At 42.5% G+C, this 17,994-nt stretch overlaps 1 protein-coding gene across 1 annotated transcript; it reads left to right on the forward strand.

Annotated features, from left to right (window-relative positions):
• Positions 1-595: 595 nt before the first annotated feature.
• Positions 596-17,060, forward strand: LOC139466512 (uncharacterized). Its single transcript, XM_071248173.1, has 6 exons — positions 596-720; positions 9,087-9,233; positions 10,509-10,564; positions 11,584-11,663; positions 12,516-12,604; positions 14,130-17,060. Exons 1-6 carry the CDS (start codon positions 597-599, stop codon positions 14,171-14,173), a joined length of 540 nt encoding a protein of 179 aa, XP_071104274.1. The 5' UTR covers position 596; the 3' UTR covers positions 14,174-17,060.
• The last annotated feature ends 934 nt before the right edge of the window (positions 17,061-17,994 follow it).

Below are 17,994 nucleotides of genomic sequence, written 5' to 3' on the forward strand. Positions count from 1 at the left end.
CATATGATCGCAGTCCAGCCCCCTGATTGGACGAATGGGGCACACCTCCATCATTTGATTGGTCAATATGCAGAACCTGTCAATCATGCTCAAGGTTATATAGTCCGTCACGAGGGCAAAGGTTGTTTATGTATTTTTATCGCCCTTCTTTGTGTTTCCTAGGTGATTAGGATATAGTTATTAGGTACTAAAATTACTCGAGAAGTTATTTGTTGATCAAAATATTAACACTCGACATGTCAGGATGCTGTATTTCCGCCTACTGGTTGTTTGATGGCGCAATTTGCAACGTGTACACAAACTGGGTCAAATTCATGTTTTCGGTGATGCTAACTTCAATTAGTTGCCCAGCAGTAAAAAGAACATAAGTTATAAAACAAGCGTATCTGTGATGCATATGATTCTCGTTGTTACTAGATACGATTGCCAAAGTATTTACATCAACTCAAAAATCGCAGGTTAGACATATTTTCACACTCTTAGGGAATACAGTAGATCCAAATATAGCTACACGCTGGAGGCAAAATAAAAGACGGAAGAGCCAAGGTAGGGAAAGGTCATGATATAAACATTATTACCCACAGTGCAATTTTAACATGGCAGCGCCCACAGCACTTCAAATGAGAGGATGTTTGAGGTGCTTCACTGACATTATTATGTTATATTTCCTTGCAAACATCGTGGCTTATGTAGCATGTCATTTGGCGGATGGAGTTGAAGGTAATATATCGATTATGCAGTCTTGTCAGTTCTTAAAATAGAATAATTAGATTGTTGTGGTGCACGTACACACAAATTATAGGCTCATCTTATAGACGACATCATTCCCATAATTCAGCTAGTGGTGTCTGTTGGTTTATATTCATCCATTCAAAAACTAAAACCACGACGCTTTTCAGTTATTCATTCACTGTCATCGCCTAGCGTGACAGCCTATCTTGATGACAAACTTTGACAGATTTCTGTCGTGTTTTGATATTCTCATATGCGTCCCATGGGAATTCTGTTTACATTAGCGGTAGACAGATTCAGATCTGTTTTAAACAGAATACGTAGAACCGCAGATGAACATGCCTGTCTGTTGTTGGACAAATATTACACGCATATATTGTTCCACATAACTTCTCTTAATACACATTATAGCTAGACGAGCATGTGTTATGTATATATCAGTTTCTATAATGTGGTCATGATATTGCAAAGTCTCAATAAAGTGTGGAATGTCACATACTGTAACGCACTGGCTGATAATGCATCACTGTGGAATGAAGGCCTCTATACTGTATCATGTACATGGAGTCTGAAGTCACACACTTGACTTGGGGGGAAATGTTACCAGAACTGGGTATGGCAGCAGGCAATAGCTGCAGGATATGGGTTCGCGCTTGAACATTCTCTGGGAATAACCTAGGTTAGCTGTTCCGAGTGAAGTAATTTTGCAAGTTCCGATCCTTATCGAAGGACAGATAATGCGTACATGCCGAGCTGCCAGTGGGATATTCTTTATATTACTCAAAAACTGTGGAATCCGCAGTTGACCTAATGTTAGAAAGACGTCACGTTAAATCGTTTGTGAAGTCATTGCGAGCACATGACGTTACGTTGCTATATGGACCTCTTCGCAAATAATTGAAGTTGGTTTGTTGTTTGACGCTGTACTCACTCAGCAATATTCCAGCTTTATGACGGCGGTCTGTAAATAATCGAGTATGGACCGGACAACCCAGTGATTGATATCATGATCATCGATCCAAGCAATTGGGATCGATGCTATTCATCAACCAAGTCAGCGAGCCTGACCACCGGATCCCGTTAGTCGCCTTTTACGACAAGTATAGCCGCCTTTTACTGCTAGCATGGGTTGCTGAAGATATATTCTACAAATATTTGGAACGAACTAGATCTATAGCCAATCAACATTATACAAGTAAAAGCGACAAAAACATTTCCATAATCCTAAGAAATCTGTAATAAAAGCAGAGTTCACTGAACGATTACCGCTATTTTATAGAAACAAATTAATTGTCCCTGAAAATTCTGCAACAAATATTCATGCTTCAGACCTCTGAAAAAAAGAAAAGAAATTGCCTGTCACCAAAATTACATTGTTGCAATATGTATTTTTTAAAACTATTCAGGTTCTTATCTCATAGCTAAAAAAAATATCTAATCTCGATTCAGAATCCAAGCAAGCACCCCTGCCCCAAAAAGGGAAAAGTATAGGAAATAGTCGGTCCCTTAAACACAAGTGCTCAGACACAGGTGAATTATTACAATTGTTCCATTGGTTTCATTGTTTGCGAATAGGCCCATAGCAACGCTACGCCATGACGATGTTATGTGATGTCGTTCCAACAGTAACTGAACGGGCCCTGTTCCACAAAGCGACCACAGCGCTAAGGTGATCGAACTCTCATACTGTAACATAGGCTTACGACAGTCGTCGCGCTACGATCGCTTTGAAGAACGGTCCCCTGGTGTCTTCACTTGAGATAAGAAAACCCCACATTTTTCTACATTTTCACAGAAAAAAAGACTATGAGTAATATAACGAAATACAGTGTTGAATTAATGTTGAAATGTCCTCCCCAAGCCTCGATACTTACTTCACAGGGTACAGATACATACAAGTCCTTGTATAGCTAGTAGGTAAAATACTGCAAAGTATTACATGTGATCTGAATGATCAATTGTGTCGTCACACTCATGACGAATTTTGGTCACAATAACGGCTGCGTATGGATATCATATTACTGAGATGCTGGCTGATTTCGCGTGTCACTGTATCCATGGCACCCTATCCCCAATTGCGTAGATCGATGTTCAGGTTGTCAATCACTTGATTTTCTGGTTCAGGCTCGATTATTTACAGACCGCCGTGTGGGAATAACCAATATTGAAGCCTTTTCACATAACAAAACGTGCGTATGAATACACCGATAGCCTACGTATCAATCTATAAAAAATATTGGCTGCCTTTCACCGATCAGAACTGCATACCGTATTGATATGTCCTCTAATAGACACTGGATCTCGAGTACAAACCAGGTCTCTAATTCACGCCGGGTCAACAGCTTTCGCGAAATTAATGGACCTCCCATCGTGTGATAGAGGAAATACGGTACGTTTGATCTCGGATGTTTTGGGCGACGATTTGGACGTAATATACACTATAGATGACGCCTTCACATAGTTTGGGGGATTGGTCTCAGAATTCCGATCCAATTTTAACATGGCCTGTCCGGTGGACACGTTTTAAGGCTCGCTGACTTGCTTGATGTATTCCATTTGCGGAGATCGATGATCATGATGGCAATCATTGGATTGTCAGAAGCGTCTGAAGCCAGAATATACCCGTGAAGATCCGGGAAAGAATAGGTCTTCAGCAACCCATGCTTGCCGTAAAAGACGACTATGCTTGTCGTAAGACGCGACTAACGGGATCGGGTGGTCAGGCTCGTTGACTTGTTTGATGCATGTCATCGATCCCAATTGCGTGGATCGATGTCCATGATGTCAATCACTGGATTGTCTGGTCCAGACTTGATTCTTCCCAGACCGCCGTCACTTAGCTGGAATATTGCTGAGTGCGGCGTTAAACAACAAACCAGGCAACCAGTCATGCTTGTCAGTTGGACCCACTGAAGTAGGGCTCGTATGGCAATATGACTTGACTGGTCACGTGTCATCCTACCCCAGTGGCGTGGCTCATTGTCCACTTCAAGTCACTGGTTTGACTGTTCATCGGTTATTTACAGATATAGCTGGAAAAGTGCTGACTGCGGCGGTGAACAACATTCATTCTCACACTTGACTCACAGCACCATCACAAATACACGAGTAATCTTCGTATTTTCTAGTTGCTACCTGGCGTTGCGGGAGACTAACGGGATCGGGTAAAAACAAACCTACTAATATACGGGTTAGAATTGGTCTAAAGCAACCCATGCTTGTCGTTAGACGCAACTAACGTGATCGGGTGGTCAGACTCGCTGACTTGGTTGATGCATGTCATCGTATCCCAGTTGCGTAGATCGATGCTCATGATGTCAATCATTGGATTGTCTGGCCCAGACTTGATTATTTACAGACCGCCGTTATATAGCTGAAATATTGCTGAGTGCGGCGTTAAACAACAAACAAACAAACCAGCGAAGATACCGGTTAGAATTGGTCTTCAGCAACCCTTGCTTATCGCAAGAGGCGACTAACGGGAACGGGTGGTCAGGCTCGGTGACTCGGTTGATGTATGTCATCGTATCCCAACTGAATAAGCATGAGTGTTGATCCTTTTCGAACTGATGGACTTTGTTGGTTGAATTCCCTACCGCTAGTTCTTAGTTAATATCAGTCGTTGTTTGTTCGAGTATATGTAAAATGTGTGCTAACAACCACTTCTTCTATGTATGGGGGCGGTCGGGTAGCCTAGTGGTTAAAGCGTTGGCTCGTCACGCCGAAGACCCGGGTTCGATTCCCGACATGGGTACAATGTGTGAAGCCCATTTCTGGTGTCCCCCGCCGTGATATTGCTGGAATATTGCTAAAAGCGGTGTAAAACCATACTCACTCACTCTTCTATGTATGAAACATAAATGTGTCGACTGTTAAAAATTATATTCATGCGCAGCGGAATGACGAAACATGTCGAATACTTCGGTTTCATGAAATGAATCAAATGTAAGGACCGAAAACAGTAACACGTGTATATGTCGTGAGTACAATCGGATAGACCAAAGTTCGTTCGCCCTCTCTGACCGTCGTCAAGAATGGCCTATAGTTATCTCAAGATTGCGGAGATAATTGCATATTCACATAACACGAAAGCGTAATTATGAGAATGTATTCATTAATGGATATGCTTAACAGCATGCCCACGGGTATCCCAGGGTATTGCTGGGTGAGATAGTTCAGTTAACCGTGTTGGCATTCAGAGCATGGCTGGAAATCTATCGAAAAAACATATTGCCCCGACATTTTCGGAAAAAAAACATAATTATTTTTCAGACTGTTGAACACAAAAAGATTGCCTGCCACAAAAAATACATTGTTGCAAGGTATTTTTCTCGAAACAATTTCAGTATCAAACCTTTGAGTATCGGGTGGCCACGTTGTGTGACCAGGTTGTCGCGAGGGTGTCATTGCGTCACCACGGTGCGGATCGTTGCTCATCCTGTCAACCACTGGTTTACCTGACCCATACTCGAATTCTCACAAATAGATCATTTTATAGTTTAAGGTAGAGACTGCCACGCGAACCACCCACTATTGTGTTCAAATATTTGGAACTTTTGGGGGTTTGTTGTTTTACGCCGCACTCAGCAATATTCCAGCTACATGAGGGCGGTCTGTAAATAACCGAGTCTGCTATCCCTGACACGGTTTATTGGTAGTGGTATTTTTTGTATTCGCTCAATGATGCTTACCCCGGCATCAAATCACTCGTGGACAGCTTTACGCTCTAAATATAGCGTCACACCATGAGAGTATTGCCCAACGCATCATTTCAGCCCTGTAAAGCAAACGTTAATCTTATCAGTTTATGGCAACACAGTAATACATAAAGTGTATCAACATTACTTTTTACTAGTTTATAACTGCAAATAAAACTTCTTATCACATGTGGGGGCACGGGTGGCCCAGTCGTCTAAGGCGCCGCGATTCGCTGTGCAGAGTTGCGTTCCTTGGGCACGCCAGAAACCTATGATTGTGGGTTCGAATCCCGGTTCGCCCCAATTATGTTTCTAGGTTTGTCAGCACCATATCCGTGCTCGTGGGTTTCATCGAAGTGGTAAACATCTGAGACCTGCATCACTTCGGGCTTTCCTCCGACATTAAGCTGACACGCGGCGATGTAACTGGAATAATGTTAAAAGCGGCGTTAAACCCAACTCACTCACTCACTCTTATCACAACTAAGACGTGACGTTGTTGTTATTATTTAACCTGTCCCTGCAAGGCCAATCAACACCGTTTCAAGACCTGTCCATAGATATGAACACGATACTATACAGACCTGACACCAGGCTTGAAGCTATGTTAGTATACGTCAGAATAGCCCTATACGCTTCAATGATATTTGTTTCTTAATTTGCGTCAGTAATATTCCACCTGTTTCACGTGGGCTTCTGTTAATCGAGTCCGGGCTAGAAGAAGACGGTGTTGACATCGCGAACAAATCTCCACGAAAAATGATCCACATATTAAAATGCGATATTTGAATTGAACAAGCAAAGTAAGACGACGTCGGTATTCACATATACAGTAAACTACGGTTATAACGAACACGCTTATAACGAACTGACCGATATAACGAACTTACTTGTTAGCCCCGGCCATGTGTTGCATTATACTGTATATATGCTTATAACAAACTACGGTTATTGCGAACTAAAACAGGTGGTCCCTTTGAGTTCGTGATAACCGTAGTTTACTGTACTTGGTTTCCTTTAGGCAGGGTTAATGTTAAAACTGTAATAAAACATTCACATTTCGGACTTGATGGATAATATTGTCCTGTATACAGTACTATAGCAGTGTTCAGTTCGGCTGGTTCAGCCGGCTTCAAACAGGTACTTGCACGCGGAAACAGGGCCCCAGTACGTGTCGCTCTTCCGCCAAGAGACTCGAAATGATTTTATTCGTGCTGAGCACAAGTGTACGCACCACACCAAGCGTGTACAATGAAACACCAAGATACGGGGTCAAAATATTCAATTTTTGTCAAAGCAAAGCATATATACGACTCAAAAGAAGGAAACCCGTTTCTTTCATGTTACTATAGTTATTCTGTCATGACAGATTACATTAAATAGAGTAATAAGACAGATTATCTTTAGTATATGTGATATGGAAGAATCGGGTATTCTTTAACTTCTTTTGAGAAGTTGTTTACATATTATATACTGTTGAGGTGTATATATCGAGGTGTGTTGACGTCTATTCGCTCTTCTAACAGCGTATGGTATATTGCAGTACCTGCGGGAGACTGATTCTCAGATCTGAATATATGTATTTTTGATAGCAGACACAAGCAATTACATATACATATACGCCAGTTGAAAGAACACACCTTCAATGTCGCGCCACGGTGACAGTCGCCCATCAAACAAACAATCCGTCGTAATCTTTTCCATTTCCTATCTCTCTGATGTAACTCGTGAAGATCCGGGGTACAATTGGTCTTCGGCAACCCATACTTGTCCTAAAAGGCGACTATGCTTGTCGTATAAGGCGACTAACGGGATCGAGTGGTCAGGCTCGTTGACTTGGTTGATGCATGTCATCGATCCCAATTGTGTGGATCGATGCTCATGATATCAATCACTGGATTGTCTGGTCCAGACTCGATTATTTACAGACCGCCGTCACATAGCTGGGATATTGCTGAGTGCGGCGTAACTACAAACAAACAAACATTACCTCACCTAACATGCCTGGATAAAAACATGTTGTTTTTCTTTTCTTAATGGAATTAGTAATTTGGGTAATGCGTACTCTTTGACAACAATTATCAATTTAAACATTATCGGTCATGAGCTGGACAAACGCCTGTGAATTAATTAAATCCGGACAACTTAAATTACAGTTGCAAACTCGAGCACGCACACTGTATCAGGACGGCGATGCACTGACAGGCACGAAACTGTTGTTAACCTATTTCAGCAAACAGTTGTCACCTTTCCGGTTGGGCATGACGCAGCTCGAATATTGCCGGCAGTTACCGGTCAAGTCCGAATGGCTCGAACGAGTTGTTCACTCGGAACTTTCAAGGTCCAAAGAGTTGCCCCCCTTACATCCCCACCGACCCGCTATATGTTTGAATATAGCCACAGTGGAAACGGCTCTATTCTCGTACTCGTCATGTAAACTTATCAAAGTTGTGTTGTCAACAAGTATTAAACCGCGTGTTTATCGACACCTAAATTGTGAGATAGACAGATAGATCCGAATCAGCTGTGGGAGATACAGAGTCTTTAGGCTGTGGTGTGTAAATATTATTCGGGGTAGAATAGGTATTCAGCAACCAATGCTTGCCGTAAAATGTGATTGTGCTTGTCGTAAAAGGCGACTAACGGGATCGTTTGGTCAGGCTCGATGACTTGGTCGGTGCATGTCATCGATTCCAATTGCGTGGATTGATGTTCATGATGTCAATCATTGGATTGTCTGGTCCAGACTCGATTATTTACAGACCGCCGTCATATAGCTGGAATATTGCTGAGTGCGGCGTTAAACTATAAATCAAACCAAACCCAATTACATATATGTATAAAATATCGTAAAATACCAACTCCCTCAATCACCGATGGATAATTATGCAGTCAGCTCAAGTTGATCGGAGTTTGTTTTTTAAATTAGGGGCATCACGCTTGTCCCCCAGACATAACTGTAGTGAGTTATTTACATTCAGAGAATGTCCAGAATAAGTGCCACGTCATGTCTACAGTCTCCAAACCCGCACTTCGCCAAATCCTTGTTTGTATAATAAAGCCCCAGACGATACTATTGCATTTTTCTTATTGTGTAATGTACATAATATTTTATCAGTAAGATCCGGGTATGTCGTTGAGCTCAAACGTGTGTGTCTGCTTTGGGTTTTGTATTTGTATATGTATGAATGCATTCATCCGGGAATATACCTATGCACAAACGTGTCTGGCTCTGTGGTTTTCAATGTGTACACGTTATCATTGGTGCATATCGTTAATTCGTTATACACAAACGTGTATGTGTGTTTGCTTGTTGGATATATGTATGGATGGATGCATGGATGGATGGATGCATGTATGTACTTAAGAAGCTCATAAGTACCGAGAGTGAATAAAGGCATGGCTGTCTGAAAGGATACCAAGCCCGAACAAACGAGAGTGTCACCAACCCGTCAACAATAATTAATGTTAGGTACAACTTTCCCTTATAAATGGATTCCCTTATAAATCACTGGATTGTCTGGTCCAGACTCGATTATTTACACAGACCGCCGTCATATAGCTGGAATATTGCTGAGTGCGGCGTTAAACAACAAACAAACGAAACAAAGAAAACGTATGGCTGATGTATAATGCTGACTGTGCTTTTCTGTTCAGGGTATTTACTGTGTCGGCGATGTGGGAACGAGATAGCCAAGGCTGCTGACCTCCTGGCCATGCCCAGTGACCTGGCTCACAGACAAAGGAATGATACTATTTCAGGGCAGACTGGAGTTCTCATACAGCTATTTAAAAACCCACAGGGTAGGTTCTGCTTATCAGGTTGGCTAACCACAACTAAATACACGATTGTATGTATACTTCCTAATTGCAAGGTTTGTTTGTTTATTTTGTTTGTTTGAGTGTTGTTAAAGGCTGCACTCAGCTATATGACGGCGGTCTGTAAATAATCGAGTCTGGACCAGACAATCCAGTGATTGACATCGTGAGCATCGATCACATACAATGACATGCATCAACCAAGTCAGCGAGCCTGACCACCCGATCCTTCAGTCGCCTCTCACCACAAGCATAGTCGCCTTTTACTGCAAGCATGTAATTTCAAGGTTTACAGATTGAGTGGGTGAATGTTGTTTAACGCTGCACACGCATCATTGTTCCATCTATATGACGGGAACCAAATAAATCTGAACTGACAGGCCAGTGACTGAAGGCATGAGCAACGGCCCACCGTGGCAAGACAAGGTCACGATGACACTGAACCTAACCGTCCAATCCCCTTTTCGCTTGAGATGCATTAGATACAGGAGACGTATACTGACCCGAGGGTCCACGGGTCTCGAGTCATTAACACAGTTCCAGTATAGCATTAACCTTTTCAACCCCTTGAACTGTACAGCTGGTATGACCGGAGGCATCGTTCCCTCAACAAACAACCTCTTAGACTAATGCTTAGTCTCTTAAAATATGCAATTGTGATAGAAACAAACAACTACGTTCAAATTGAAAAAGTCCCTGTGAGATCGGAGCTTCGTCTCTTAAAAGATACAGCTTTGTTAGAATCTGGCAACTACGTGTACATGTTAATTGAAAAAGGAGCCCTAATGGGATGGGAGTCCGGTGGAAAAGACTTACTTTATTTTGGGGCTGTGACATTACTGTTTGGGCGGTGTCGAAGGGAAAGTAATATGGTTCAGGGACTGTGAGACAGGCTATCAATCTCTGTACAACAAAATAGTTGCAGGAGACTTCAGTCTACATTCGCTTTGGATGACTCAACATTCCCGCTCCTCGAACTCCCCGCAACAGTAGAGAACCTGCTTCATCTTACCTTGTACAGTAAACTACGTTTATAACGAACACGCTTACAACGGATATAACAAACTTTCTTTTTTGTGCCTACAATTTGCTGTAGTTTACTGCATATATGCTTATAATGAACTACGGTTGCAACGAACTAAAATTAGTGGTCCCTTTGAGTTCGTTCTAACCGTAGTTTACTGTATCTGAATGTATAATTTGCTCTTGTTGCTATGTGGGTGAAATGTCACTCATTCTCACCTTGTATGTTATTTTCAGGCAACTTTTTTGAAGTAATAACCTCGACAGCTGCTGAACTACAAACATATGACAAGGTACGTGTGTCCTGCCCGCCCCTCACAGCCACGTCGGTCGATGGGGTCGCCAGGACGTATGTGATCACTCGTCCCGCGAACAGCCTGGGTTCCATACTGGTGTAGTTTGTGAAGATAATTCCATGTCTCTCATGACAAGTTAGTTAAATAAGTTACAGTTACATTCCTTCCTGTGAAGTTACTGAACGCAGGCATCTTTTTATTAAGAGTGTGTGGTGTTGCCCAATGGTAAGAGGCCGCCTCCGTGGCCTGGTGTATGGAGAGTCTGTCCGGAGCGCGAAATTTCGGTGGTTCGATCTACGACCGCGTCATACCAAAATACGTTCCACGATGGTACTTCTTGTTTCTCTGCGTTGGCATCAGGGGTAAAACAAGGACTGGTCTGTGAGGGGTATTCGAGTTAAACTGCGGCATGGTACCTCAGTGTGCAAGCCCTATAAAACTGGCATTAGTCCGGACAAATGCAAGCAGACTCTCCACCCCACTCCCTTACCCCACCCCCTTACCCCACCCCCTTACCCGTAACCCCACTCGTGCATGCACGCCGTTATATAAGTGCAATAATCTTGAATGCATCTTACACCCCATTTCACCTCACCCAATGCTTAAAAGCACTTGCCAATTCCCCTCATGGAAAATACGTGTTAACCCTCCGTGATGTGTTTGCTGTGCGTCATGGACAGATACTCAAAATGGTCTTGGCAAAAAGGTTAAACTGAAACATAATGTAAAGTGATCAACTATCCTACCTGGACTAAGCATTGTATGTCAGTGTGTGAAATTGAGATGTAAAGTCGCTATGTCGTAACAATAACTTGTTTCGGGAGACGTTGCATTAGTTAATAAAATTTGGTTTGTTTCTTGATTGACCTCATCAAAATACAATAAACTACAGTCAATGAACTCAAAGAGACCACCCATTTTAAGTACGATATAACCGTAGTTCGTTATAAGTATTTGAAGTTCTGAATGCAGTTTAATTCTAGCCTCAGTTTGATTAAAGACGTGTATGTTTTCAGGCCTACGTGGAGGACAGCTGGTTCCCTGGATACACGTGGACAATATCGCTATGTCCCCGGTGTGGCTACCACATAGGGTGGTACGTTTTGTTTGTTTGTTGTTTATCGCTGAGTCTGGACCAGACAAACCATTGATTGACATCATGTGCATCGATCTTCGCAAATGGACATGCAATCAACCAAGCCGCCGTGCCTTTAAGTATTTTTTACGACCAGCATACGTTAAGAGTTGTATGTTCTTACCCACAATCCTAATGGCTGGAGGAATGTTAATAAACATACAGGGTTACCTGCACGTGTACATACAGGGTTATCTGCACGTGTACATACAGGGTTACCTGCACTTGTACATACAGTGTTACATGCACGTGTACATACAGGGCTACCTGCACGTGTACATACAGGGTTACCTGCACATGTACATACAGGGTTACCAGCACGTGTGCATACAGGGTTACCAGCACGTGTACATACAGGGTTACCTGCACGTGTACATACAGGTTTACCTGCAGGTGTACATACAGGGTTACCTGCAGGTGTACATACAGGGTTACCAGCACGTGCACATACAGGGCTACCTGCACATGTTCATACAGGGTTACCAGCACGTGTACATACAGGGTTACCCACATACAGGGTTACCAGCACGTGTACATAAGTCTCTAACGTCTTATATTTTTCTTTAATACATTTATTTTCAATATTAGGTATATTTTGTTCTTGCTGTTGGTGTTTTTATTTTCCACTTTGGTCATCAGACCTATTTCCTATTTCATGTATTTTATTTGGAAAAACGCATTTTTCGAAGCTACATTTTATTTATATATATTTATCGTTCTTAAATGGTGATCGACATAACAAATTGCTTTTCGAAAACTTAACGTTTAAGTTCATCTTAACATGTAACGTTACCCTCTTTTTTTCTTGCACAGGACTTTTGATGTCTTCCCGAGATCCAGTGACGACAGCAAGCGGAAAACGTTTATTGGAATGATTTTGGATCATATTTTACACGAAAATGGTGAGGTCAATTTAAAAAAATGGGTTATTTGTAATGCAGTGACTGAAGCATCATGCAGTACATATAGAGAAATCATCGGCGTAGAACAAGGATCCGCTGATGCCAGATTAGCCCTGATTATGATCGTTGACTTTTCAGCACCTTAATCGTGTTGCAGATGTCAGCAAAGACATCTATGGCATGCATTATTTTGGCTGTTTCTCAAGACATCCGGGACACGGGTGGCCCAGTCGTCTAAGGCGCCGCGATTCGCTATGCAAAGTTGCATCCCTTGGGCACGCCAGAAACCTGTGATTGTGGGTTCGAATTCTGTTTCTGCCCCGATTATGTTTCTAGGTTTGTCAGCACCATACCCGTGATCGTGGGTTTCACCGAAGTGATAAACGTCTGAGACCTGCATCACTGCACACTTTCCTCCCACATTAAACTACACGCCGTGATATAACTGTAATAATATTAAAAGCGGCGTTAAAACCCAACTCACTCACTCACTCAAGACATCCGTGATGTAACACCCATTCCCTCATTTTATGAGGAAGTTTTTATGACATCACAAGTTCATTTATCCGTTTATTAGTACTGCTCTGTCTGAAGAAAAGGTATGGTTATTTGTTCAGGGATTATAGCCCGTTTGCTGCAAAATCGTACCGATGAAATGTAATATAGATATATTGTCATGAAGAAGAGATAATATTGTTCAACAAGCTATCATGTAATTGTTGGTGTTTCAATGCCTGTTGTTACAAGGGGGTCTGCGCAATAAACATAACAGCTGAAGGGCATCGCGCAACACAGGCGTAGTCTCAAAACTTCTATAATCTCTCGCTTTTATAATATGTATAGGAGAATATCCGAAATTTCGCGATTATTTTCGCACGTTAAGCGAAATTAGGTGAATAGCAATACCAAAAACATCAATAACATTGCTTTGACATTTTCATTGTATATTCCGTTTAAGAACTACTACAGAAAGATACCCTTCTGATTAAGACTTTTCATTTGAGATGATTTTATTACAGAAAAGACAGTAGTGGGTTGGCCCAACATGCGCGAATTTCACGTGCAAATGTGGGGCTGTTCAGTCTACAGTGTAGATCCCCTTGTAACAACAGGCATTAATACACCAACAATTATATGAGCGTTTTTTAAACAACTTTTTCTCTACACATGAAAATATCTGAAATTATTGTGACGAGTTGGTATGGACAAATAAACAACGTTCATGCCATTTAAGACGAATTGGTTGCTTTTGAATTTATATCTATTTTGCATTTCATCGGTACGATACATGTAAACAGACTATATGTGGGACAAAGAGTGAAGATGCCATTAAACGTTCTCTCCCTCCGACCTGAATCCTTGCAATGTACACATGTCCTCGACGGCGGGTCTTCACCATTGCAAACAACGAATATGTCCAAAATATCTGATGAATTCCTCTGTTGGTTGTAAATACTCTCTGATACATAAGTTATTCAGCTCAAGGCATTAACTTATATATACATCAAATGATTATATTTTTCAGAGGCAGACTCCATCATTGCTGTTCCGAAAGCATACACAAGTTGATCTGAGGGGACCAAGTCTATTACCATAGATATTCCCAGTACAATGTGTCCAGCTGAACATACCGTCCGTCAATTCGTTACATACATGTAAAACTTTATAAACGTAAACTTCGGTTGCGTGGACTTGCTCGATTAATCAGTAGCAATACTTTGATTAGGCTTGTGTGCCTAAATATGAGGGGTGTGAAGTGTAACAAATGTTATATTTGGGATAACACATTCTCAGTAAGGTACAGATTCTCGTCCCGTCAGCGATTCGAACCCACACTGCCAGAGTGAGGCACCTATTCGCCAGCACACAAAGTCAGCGATCTAACCCGCTCAGCCACCGAGGCTTCCACAAAAATGAAAGTCCGACAACTGGTAGTCTAGATCACATACTTTGTGTACCCCTCTGACAAGTGTGTGCAGTGTTCGGATTGCGAGGTGTCCAAGTAAGGAATTTCGAGGTTTTTCTGTATGTATGACTTGGTGTAAGCTGTTCAAGTGCCCAGGTAATTAACCCGAAACCTGATGCGATCTGATATGTTGAAATCCATTTGTTGTATATGTTTTGTAAATATGTTGATCAATACAATTCATTTATGTTTTTCTATGTAAATATATCTCCATAACGTCTTTCACAGAGACGTTAGCCCAGAAGTTGAAGCGATCGCTCGTCACGCGAAAATTAGTACTATATGTGAAGTCCATTCTAAGCGTTTCCGCTTCAGTAGTGATGGAATTTGGCTAAAGCCGGCGCATCGCTTGGTAACGCTTACAACCTTACATATGTGAGTGTGGGTGAGTTGGTTTGAACGCCGCCTTTAACAGTATTCCAGTTATATCACGAGCACGGATATGGTGCTGACAAACCTAGAAACATAATCGGGGCGAACCGGGATTCGAACCCACAATCTCCGGTTTCTGGCGTGCCCAAGGGACGCAACTCTGCACAGCGAATTGCGGTACCTTAGACGACTGGGCTACCCGTGACCCCCTTACATATGTAATTGTACATTACTCACTCACTCACTAACCCTCTCGGAACCTATGCCTCAAATCATTCTTGAAGGTCGGTGGTTCGATTCCCTGGTCGCGTGATACCAAACGACGTAAACAGATGGTACTTGTTGTTACCCTGCCTGACACTCGGCATTAAGGGTATAAAATAAGGACTGACTGGCTCGGAGTCAGTAAAATATGTCAGCGTGGGGTATCCTTAACAAGGGCATTGTATCTCTGTGGGCTAGCACTTTAAGCCCGGACTAGTACAAGCGGCCACACACACGAGCATATACAAGTGCAATATTCTTTAAGCCGAAGTTATACCCCATTTCACCTCACCTCAAGTCATACTTTGAAGATTTGAGGGCAGGTGCTCGTCATTCACTAACACAATGGCGGTAGTACTGTTTCGTGCGGGTATCGGTTAGTATTATGTGGGACATGGGTAGTTCTGAGCCGTGCCAGAATAGTGGGTTCGCATCCCATATTCGGCTCGAGCACACCCGTGCTCATTGATACCACAAAGTGGTTTATGTCTAGGATCAGCGGGGGCACGGGTGGCCCAGTCGTCTATGGCGCGCGAATCGCTGTGCAGAGTTGCGTCCCTCTAGGCACGACAATAACCTATGATTGTGGATTCGATTCCCGGTGCGCCCCGATTATGTTATAGGTTTGTTGCTCGTGGGTTAAACTGAAGTGGTAAACGTCTTATACCTGCATCACTTCGCGCTTTCCTCCCACATTAAGCTGACACGCCGTGATATAACTGGCGTTAAATCCAACTCACTCACTCACTCACTCACGGATCAGCGACCCTTCGGACATTCCTCGAACATTAAACTGACACATCGTCATGTGACTGAAATAGTGTTAATAACGGTGTTAGGGTTAATTCACTCTCTCAGTTTGTGGAGTACTTGCATGGACACACTTCGCAGATGATCATGTTGACAAAAAACATCTGCTGCTTTGTTTCCTGCCAACTGAAAAAATCATATCCTTTTTCCTGTTTTCGATTTGGTTTTGTTTTTTTAATCATGTACATGTCTGAATATGTTTTATCAATACTCAAGGCCATTAACTATGTACCAACTATGTTTGATCGCATATCCGACGCATCACGTCGTGGCACATTTATCTCGTTAGATTGTTTGACAGTACAGATTTGCAGTGCTGTTCACGATTATCTGACACATGTATACAGTGTCACTCCGTCAGTCGGGAAAAATCTTCCTCGTTATAGAATTTTATGTATGGGGTAAGGTCCCTTTGTATGCTGATGGAAACGAATAAGGGAAAAATATAGAGAAATAAGCTTTGCTGTCAGTACATTTGAAATAGAGCGTATACAATTTCAACACATGTCAGAATCAAATGTTGAGATGTGTTTGGGTGCATTGTTTCCGACGCGTATTTGGTAGGCTGGGAACCCATGATAGCATTTGACTGTGCCTAAAACTAAGTGTTCCCTTATTTATTTCCATCAGTATATATATAATACAAATCATAGTAATCTACCAGAAGGTGGGGTTTTCGGGACTAACGGCGTTTCACTGCATCAAGTTTAAAATTTATGTCTGTGTCATTCGGGTATTTACTGAAATGTTGTGAGTGATTTGTCTTCTTTGAATGTGATAGTTGTCTCCTCTGTCCTGGGTGTGTATTGTGTAGGTAGGTGCACATTGCCCACAACGCGGAGCTCCATGAATCTGCCCTTCCGTCCATGTGTAAGAAGTCACTGGTCCCGAGAGTACCAGCATGTCATTGGAAGACACGTTGGCATGCTGATAGACCAGGGACGTGTTTGTAATATGCTCGTTGTCATCATGTTTCAGTTCACCTTACTGTTAGTGTATAATTATATTTCGATGCAGAATTTTATCACAATATATTTTCTCCAATACCATACGCATCGATACGACGTAAATAAATGTTTTGAAAAACAGTATGTTTTAATTCTCTCAACAGAATTGTAAAACGTAATATACTCTTAGAAAATACGGGATCGTGAAATATAAATGTCAATACAAAGTATTAGAACAAAGATAAGCGAAGACAAACATCTCAAGCAACAACGCTTATGTCTGTGAAACGTCCTACCAAAACACATAAAAAGGTTTGCACGTGTAACACCACAAGACAAGGGGGTATGACAAGACAAGGGTGACACCACAAGACAAAGGGACATAACAAGACAAGGGGACATGACAAGACAAGGGATCACCACAAGACCAGGGGACATCACAAGACAAGGGTGACACCACCAGACAAGGGGACATGACAAGGCAAGGGGACATGACAAGACAAGGGATCACCACAAGACCAGGGGACATCACAAGACAAGGGTGACACCACCAGACAAGGGGACATGACAAGGCAAGGGGACATCACAAGACAAGGGGGCATGACAAGACAAGGGGACATCACAAGACAAGGGGACATGACAAGACAAGGGTGACACCACAAGACAAGGGGACATGACAAGACAAGGGTGACACCACAAGACAAGGGGGCATGACAAGACAAGGGGAACACCACAAGACAAGGGGACATGACAAGACAAGGGTGACACCACAAGACAAGGGGACATCACAAGACAAGGGGACATGACAAGACAAGGGGACATGACAAGACAAGGGGACATCACAAGACAAGGGGACATCACAAGACAAGGGGACATCACAAGACAGGGGACATCACAAGACAAGGGGACATGACAAGACAAGGGGACATCACAAGACAAGGGGACATCACAAGACAAGGGGACATGACAAGACAAGGGGACATCACAAGACAAGGGGACATCACAAGACAAGGGGACATCACAAGACAAGG

Source organism: Haliotis cracherodii, unplaced genomic scaffold (assembly GCF_022045235.1).
Source record: "Haliotis cracherodii isolate W230 unplaced genomic scaffold, xgHalCrac1.p SCAF_1, whole genome shotgun sequence".
Lineage (NCBI taxonomy): Eukaryota > Metazoa > Mollusca > Gastropoda > Lepetellida > Haliotidae > Haliotis > Haliotis cracherodii.

Coding starts and splice junctions, on each gene's coding strand:
- LOC139466512 (XM_071248173.1), top strand. CDS start 597: ATGGCAGCGCCCACAGCACTTCAAATGAGAGGATGTTTGAGGTGCTTC. Junction 9,234..10,508: donor GCTATTTAAAAACCCACAGG/GTAGGTTCTGCT, acceptor TGTTATTTTCAG/GCAACTTTTTTGAAGTAATA. Junction 11,664..12,515: donor TGTGGCTACCACATAGGGTG/GTACGTTTTGTT, acceptor TTTCTTGCACAG/GACTTTTGATGTCTTCCCGA.